We start from the raw sequence: 8,281 nt of genomic DNA, 5'->3' as shown, positions 1-8,281 counted from the left end.
GGAATCTTCCAGATCTGCCAAAGGGGTCCCTGAAGATGGCAGCGGCTGCTCCGGGTGCTGAGGCACGGCCCCGTCACTGCTGTCCTCTGGAGCTGATGGGCTGGCTTCCACTGGCTCAAAGGCATCATCCTCTGAGGGGGAGACAAGCATCAGAAGTGGGCTACCAATCTGCATTAGGAGGCAGGCTGGACTGGGGAGAAGCTGGGGACAGCCTTGCCTGAATGCTCCCTCTGCTGCTGGCCAAGGTGGGGAGCTGGAGGACCCCAGGGAGGGCCTGCTTCACAGTGGGCCCTGTAGAGCACAGCTCTGTGATGTGGCTCCGCCCTCAGCTGAACACCCAGTGTGGAAGGTGCAGGGGATGCTGTGAGCAGGCCGGACATGGTTCCTGCCACTGCAGAGAGACAGAGACAGAAAGAGGGAGGGGCGGGGAGAGAGGCAGACAGACAGACAGACAGACAGACAGACAGACACACACACACACACACACACACACACACACACACACACACACACACAGAGAGACAGAGACAGAGACAGAGAGACAGAGAAATAGAGAGACCTCAATGGAGTCACCAAGACAGACAGAGATAAGAGCCAACTAACTCAGAGGATGCTCTGGGTACAATAGTTAATGCTGGTGTGGAAACCCTGTAGAAGGGGCCTGGGCTGGGGCAGGAGGGTGAACAGAACCTTGGCCAGAACTGGGTGGCATGTATGGGCGAGAGCTCTGGTGGCCAAGTGGTAAGGAGCTGCACTGCCAACCCAAAGGCACATAGTTTAAATCCAACAGCTGTCCTGCGGGAAAAGGATGGGATATTTCCTCCCATGTGATTTACTGTCTCTGAATGCTTGCTGGAGAGTCAGCAATAGGTCAGTTAAGGCTCGATGGTACTCATCAACAATGACCACCACCAGAGCAGGCGGAGCCATACAAACCAGCTGGGCATTTGGCACAAGTTTCGTTCTCCAGAAGGGTCTATGATGGGTCTCTCCCTTCACTGAAGCCAGCTCCTTACTGGTAAACTATCTGGGGTGGTGTCTTTGTCTATGTCCCAAAGGAAAAGGAAGGAGTCAAATCCCAGTCTTTCCTGCTGGCCCCCGCCACTGCCACAGGTGAGCTGTGCTGGCCAATGGAGAAACAGGACTGTGCTGGTCCTGCAGCACGTGTGGCTGTGGGAGGGTGTGCGCACAGGGGGCAGGCACAATGTGAAGGAGTATGAGTGCATGTAAGTAAAGGGAACACTGGCGGGGACATTCTGGGTTACGCTGTAGGGTAGGCTGGCATTTTTCTGTGCAGACCCGTCCTGGGGGGAACCATTTCTCCCAGTACAAAGGCAAAAAGACTAAGGCACACAGCCCCACATGGGAGCACCAGCTCTTTCTTGCGCTTCACAGCAATGCCTGCTGACCAGGCCTGTGTGGTGGTCTCCTCAGTGCTCTGTAGCATAGGGGTCAGCACACGGCTCTCACCTCAGGGGGCTCTGGCTCCTACGGCCGTGGCCAGGAGGCACTGGGGCTCTGTCCCATCTTCTGCAGAGACTGGTTGAGGGGCATGTCTCCAGGACTGCACAGCTGACATGTGTTCAAGATGAGGAGGAAGAGGCAGTCCCTGGCCCCACTGGGGCTCCCTGCACTGATGCACGGGGTAACCAGACCATGACTGAGCAACCAGGGCAGTCGCAACCTCAGCAGTTCCAGGGCAGGTGGCACCTTGGAGAACCTGGTCACAGGAGATGTACCTGTGGTGCCAGGGAGAGCCTGCTCAAAGACAGGCTGCAGAAAGCCATGTGGCCTTTGTTCTTAGTCCTTTCACAGACTCAGTAGCACCTGAGGTTAACGAGTGGGAGCTGACCACACTAAGAGGGACCAGCTGGGGCCCCAGACAGAGCTTTGTGGTTGATAAGGTGGGGGAAATCTGCTTTCAGAAGGGTAATATAGCCCTTTGGGGTATGGAGGTTTCACGACATGACCTTGGCAGACTTCACTGAGTGTATCTTTCTGGGTGTGATTTATCTACACTGAATAGTTTCAGACAATGAACAAACCCATGGAGGCAGTGTCTGCGAAGGGCACCTGAGGGCAGGTGTTTTTCTAACAGGGCCAGATTGGCTCTGAGTGGTTGGGACTGGGGCGTGTGATGCACGAGCAGCTGGTGAAGTGGATGAAGAACTGGGACGGGGGACTGGACTCCCTCACTTTTGGAATCAGACTCATGTGGACTCTGACCACGGCCAGCAATGGAGGCGGAAGCTGCACACCCTGCCCTTTGTTTGGGAGATGGTAATGGTACCTGTGGCCGGGAGGGGTATGCTCATAACACAAGGGGCAGAAACACCTTACAAGGAGAACCAGAGAGGGTGGGTGGGGAGGGTAGCCCTCGTAGCCCTCTGGGGTGCAGGACACCCAGCATGCAGGCAGAGGGGCCTGTGGCTTTGGGTACTCTCCATGGGGCTGGGAAGGTACCTGTGGGTTCATAGAAGACACTGTCTGGGTTGATGGATGCTTCGTAGGGTGGCGGTGGGTCATCAGGCTGGTCAAGATCGGGATACTTGTAAGCCGTGTAGGGTGGTGGGGGGTCATGGAAGTGGAAAGTCCCACCTTCTCCGTCATCAGAAAGATGGAGTGGGGTGAGTCCTGTGCCAAACCCATCTGGGCCATAGTCGAAGCCGGGGATCCTCCGGCCAAGGTTGAAGTGGTGCACTGGCAATTAGAAGTGGGCAGTGAGACCTAGCCATGTCTGTGTCTCCTACCGGCCTGGGACTGGTACCCAGGCAGCAGCAGCCAAATGACACAGCATATGATAGGTGACCAGCCTGTATCCCCCGATGCAGACCTGCCCTTCAGAAAGTGCTGTAATGTCCTTGAGTCCCCCGCCCTGACCTTAAGCTGGTTCATCCTACTGAAAGAGCACACTTATGTCTGCCCCCAGTGCTCCTGTTATAGGCCCCTGCCATCTGATTCGATGACCGCTACCCTCTGCTCCCAGTCAGCACTGGCAAGGTTTGGGGAGTACCTCTCAGGAGCACCACAGTGACGGGGTTTTCAAACCAAACTAGGGTACCTGAAGAGGCATCGGCAACATTTCCTTTCAGCACCCCTCATTTCCACTATGGCTGCTTGGTCCTGGCCCTGAGTCCCCTCTCCAAGGGTCCTGACTGAGGTGTGAGTAATATGGAGAGATCTCCCGAGGTGGACACAGTGCTGCAGGGATGTGGGTACTATAGGGGACCTCCTGAGATGGATGCAGTCCTTCTGATCCTATCTTGAGGATGGTGACCCACTCTCTCCTCACTGCTTTACCAGCACCCCATCTCTGCGCTCTCTCTGAGGCTGCCTCTGCCTCCTGGCATTTGGTCTACACAAAGTGCTCAGACTTTCATAGGAAAGGAACTCACTTTCTGCTTCATAGCCTGTGAGGCTCAGAGGAAACAAGAGGGCACGTGTCCAGGGACACACAGCCTTGGCCCAGTCCAGGCTCAGTCCCCTATCTGTCCCCGATAGCCACTATCTGCTGTTCAGAAGGGAGTTTGCCCAGAGCAGGGTCCTACGTGTTGTAAGCATTCCTGGAATGCTGGCCTCCCTGGGGATGGAATCCCACCTCCAAGGGCTGCTCTAGGGCAGCCCCACATGCCCCAGGGGCTGTTCCATCCCTCTGAGCCTCCCTGTGCCCACTCCCCTGAGCGGACAAGAGGGGACAGGGCACTTACAGTTTGCTCCAATGAGGGACTCGATGCGCTCCCGGCGCCGCTGGCGGAGCCGGTGGACCATGAAGAGCAGCAGGGACAGGATGAGGAAGGAGGAGATGCAGCTGACGATGAGGCGCATACCGCTGGCCATGGAGTCAAACAAACTGCTGCCGTCTGTGAGGGGCAGAGGGAGACGGCCAACTCTTAGAGAACCTTCGGCAAGTGCAACAGCACACCGGGCTGAACCCGTCTGCTTAGCGCGGAGGAGCAGGGACATGTGTAGAAGGCATGGTGATGCCCAGATCTCTGACCTGACAATCTCTCATGGTGACTGGTAGCAATAAAACAGTTCAAAATTGGGAATAATGATGTTAACACCACACGCAAGGAAGTCAATCACTGTTTAGGAAAGATGCTGCCAACAGACAGTTCCAGGGAAGGCCTGTGTCTTTCTGTAGTGTGGGCTGGCCCCGGATCCCAGGAACCTCTGCTCCCTTGGCTCAGGCACGTCCTTGTACACCATCTAGCCCAAGTGTGTTGGAGAACTGAGACATGGGGTCTTTCGACCAAAGACACGCACTTCTAACACACAGGGTGAGAGAAGTACTGTGGGCACACACCCTACCGCTGTGGAGGGGGGCAAAGCAACGTGGCTGCTAGAAGTATCCTTCTTGGGGAAAGTTACCTCCCAGGAAAAGGGCATCCTGGAGGTGAAGGGAGAGAGAGGCATTCCTCTTGGGGGTGGGGCGAAAGGGCATTCTGGGGGTGGGGGTGCATCCCTCCTGGGGAAACGATGTCCCTTCTGAGGAAAGGGATCTCTACCAGGGAAAGTTCATTCCCAGAGAAAGGTGTCTTTCCCGGGAGGCTTTAAATCACACAGGAGATTACTGGTGGATTTGTATAGATATATGTAAGTGTATTTTATATATTACGTTTATACACATATGTGTATAATTATAGAAGTCTTCATTAGTTTGGCTTCTCTAGCAAATCTAGCTGAAAATATTACATAAAGCAATCTACAGATCAAGACAATGTAATAAAATGCTGAAAAACTCTCTCCTATAAGAAATGAAATATGGATCCTCAAATTAAAATGGAATTGCAAGGAGCCCCAAATAACAAACACAGGCTTGAAAAAGATGAACAAAGTAGGAAGACTCAAATGATAATACATTAACCAAACAATGTGATACGGCCACAAGATCGTACAAATCAATGGAACAGAAAGTCTAATAAACTTGTGTAGTTTGAAATGATTAATTACATCTGTGCAAAAAAAATCATTGGAAAAGCTCAGTATGAGCTGTGAAAGCAAGGCAAAGTGCTGATTGTGGAACAGACCACTAACTACTCATTTGCAAGTTCAAACTGAACCTATAAAATTTAAAATCCTTAAGAACCAAAATTTGACTTTGAGTTTGTCCCACCTGAATTTAAAAGCCATCTCAACAATAGGTTTGAGATCTTGAACACTAATAAATGAAGACCTGAAGAGTATTGGGACGCTCTCAAAAATATCACCCATGAGGGAGCTCTGGTGGCCTAGTGGCAAGAAGCTGAACTGCAATCCCTGAGGTATGCAGTTCAAATCCACCAGAAGCTCTGCTGGAGAAGGAAGGACAATCTCTTCCTATACCAGTCAGATCCGATTTGACGGTACACACACAAATAATAATAAAATTAAAAAAAAATATCACCCATGAAGAATGGAAAATAACATTGCAAAAACAGGAGGAAGAAAAAGACTGAGATGGAAGTCACTAGAATGCCAGGAAGTCAAAGCAAAGGGAAGAAATCAGGAAACAGGAAGCTGAACAGAAGATTTCATAGGGGAGCTCAGGAAGACAAAGTAAAGAATTCTAAAGCAGTATGCAATGAGCTGGAGTTAGAAGAGCAAAAAGAACAACTCGCTCAGCATTTTCTTAAGGTGAAAGAACTAAAGAACAAATTCAAGCCTCAGGGTGCAATAAATACTTAGAAGATGTTATGGGCAGAATATTGGAAAGACCCAGGAAGCATCAAAAGAAGATGGAAGAGTCACTGTACCAAAAAGAAATGGCTGACACAGAAGAATTTAATGAAACAACTTATGATCAAGAGGCAATGGGGAAAAAAAAGACAATAGTGATGAAGGAGAAAATTCAAGCTGCTGTGAAGGAATTGGCAAAACACCAGTCCCCAGGAATTGATGGAATACCAACTGTCATATTTTAACAAACTGCTGCTGCTCTGGACATGCTCACCAGGTTGTGCTAAAAAGTCTGGAGGACTTCTTGACTGGAAGAGATCCATATATGTTCCCATTCCAAAAAAGGGTGATCCAACAGTGTAAAAATTATGGAATAGCACTAATAACACATACACAAGCAAAATCCTACTGAAGATTATCTAAAATGACTAGAACAGTACATCAAAAGAGAATAACTAGAAATAGAAGGGGAGTTTAGAATAGGCTGTGGCACTAGAGAAATCACAATCAATGTCAGATGGATCTTGACTGAAAGCAAAGATTACTAGAAGAATGTCTATCTTTGCTTTATTGACTAAGCAAAGGCTTTATTTTTTTATTTTCTTCTTTATTGCCTAAGTCAAGAGTGCGTGGATCACAACAAACTGGCTAGTCTTGAGAGGAATGGGAATTCCAGAACACCTGATTGTGCTCATGTGAAACCAGGACAGTCCTCAGAACATAGCAAGGAAACACTGCATGGCTCAAAATTAGCAAAGGAGATATGTTAGAGATAAGTACTTTCTCCATATCGTTTTAATCTGTATGTGGAACAGATTATTTAGGAGGCTGAATTTTATGAGGATCAACATCAACATCATCAACAACCTGTGTTATGAAGATGACACAACCTCAGCTTGCTGAAACCAAGAGGATCTGAAGCACTAGAGTTTGCTCAGAAGGTCAAGGACAGTAGTCTTCAATATGGATTGAAGTTAAACATCAAGACGACAAAGATTCTCACCACTGGGCTACCTGACCACACTATGATAGATGGAGAAGATACTGAGACTGTTCACAATTTCAGCTTGTTTGGTCTGTGTATCTAAGGTTTATCATTCTCCAACCAATGATTAACTTTATTTTGTGTTGAAGTAATTACAGTATTAAGGAGAAATGATTAGGATGGGATACAAGCCCTACCCTACCTACTCAGCGGACCTCAGCTCTTCTTTCCTTTGGAAAAGCTTGCTTGCCTCGGACGTACCTTCCAGCTGCTTACCAGTCTCTACATCACCAGAGAGAGATCTACATCATCATCATTCTGAGAGATCTTCTAGCAAATCTGAACCCAAGGGCCATAGAAGAATTGGAGAACTGAGCCAAGAATGTAGCTGTTCATGTTAGAAATCATGGACACATAGAGCTAGTTAAGCATTTGGAACTATGTTGATCTGAGACTTTCTTAGTCTGTTAAGATTTAGCAGAATGAATTATGAAAACACTTGGTTCCACAATCAATCAACATGGTTGGCACCAGCAGCCAGTAAATTGAAAGATGAAATGAAAAAACAAAACAAAACAAAAAAAACAAACAACAACAACAACAAAAACAAACCCAAAACAAAACTCAAACACCAAAAACAGGACAAATTGCATTAGAAAAATCAGCTGTTAGGGATTTCTGTAGAGTGATAAAGAGCAACGACGTCAGTCTAGAGACTAAGGTGCACCTGGTCCAGGCCATCGTCTTTGCAATTACTTGCTATCCATCTGGATATCAGAGCTGGACAATGACTAAGGATAATAGAAGAAAAATTGAAGCTTTTAAACTGTGATGCTGAAGGAGAGCAATGAACATACGATGGGCTGCCAAAAGAAAAACAGCGCAGTCAACTTGATAGCATTTAACAACAACAGTTTAAAATCAGGAAGGCTGTGTGTCAGGACTGTATCCTTTCTCCATACCTATTTAACCTGTGCTCTTAGCAAATCAAGTATCAGCCAAAGCTGGGTGACTCTAATCCGTGGCCCTAAGGCCTGTTTTTCATTGTTTTTTGGTGAAACATTCTTCTAGGTCGTATAGCCCTGGTGTTGTTCACTTGCCATACAGAGGTAACTAGTGGTCACTGTGAAGCTGAACACTGTGACACTGATGTGTCAAATGCGATAACCGTTACCCATGGTGGACAGTGTCTGCTCCCCGGTTAAAACAAGCTTGGAAGCAGGAGCGGCATCCACTTCTGTAAATAGCTTGCCTCTGGAAACCCTATGAACCTGGAGAAAGGATCAAAGTCACGCACGCAAGTGTTGAGGACTTTCGCTCACAGGGTTGCTATGAGTTGCCTACGACTCGACAGATGGCACTTAACAACAACTTAGCAAATCATTCGAGAAGCTGGATTTTATGAGGAAGAATGTGGTGTCAGGATTGGAAGAAGACTCACAAATAACCTAAATTATGCAGGTGGTATAACCTTGCTTGTACAGTAAAGAAAACTTGAAGCACTTAATGAACAAAATCATAGACTATATTCTCCAATTCTCCATAACAAACTGTGGCTGACTCTGAGAACAATGGGAATCCCAGAACACTTGATCGTTCTAATGCGAAACTTATACTTGGACCAGGAGGCAGTCGTCA

General features: G+C 48.3%; 1 protein-coding gene across 1 annotated transcript in view; it reads right to left on the bottom strand.

Annotated features, from left to right (window-relative positions):
* Positions 1-8,281, bottom strand: part of DGCR2 (DiGeorge syndrome critical region gene 2) — a gene marked incomplete at its 3' end in the record, with an annotated part of 130,265 nt that continues 121,984 nt past the window's right edge. Inside the window, exons 8-10 of the mRNA XM_006902530.1 lie at positions 3,708-3,860; positions 2,464-2,700; positions 1-131 (exon numbers count right to left, since the gene is read on the bottom strand). Coding sequence (XP_006902592.1) covers positions 1-131; positions 2,464-2,700; positions 3,708-3,860 — 521 coding nt within the window. The remainder of the gene's footprint in view (positions 132-2,463; positions 2,701-3,707; positions 3,861-8,281) is intronic.

The sequence above is a fragment of the Elephantulus edwardii genome, unplaced genomic scaffold (assembly GCF_000299155.1).
Source record: "Elephantulus edwardii isolate Elephantulus edwardi_28Jun2011 unplaced genomic scaffold, EleEdw1.0 scaffold00424, whole genome shotgun sequence".
Classification (NCBI taxonomy): domain Eukaryota; kingdom Metazoa; phylum Chordata; class Mammalia; order Macroscelidea; family Macroscelididae; genus Elephantulus; species Elephantulus edwardii.
This window is presented reverse-complemented; position numbering and strand designations above follow the sequence as displayed.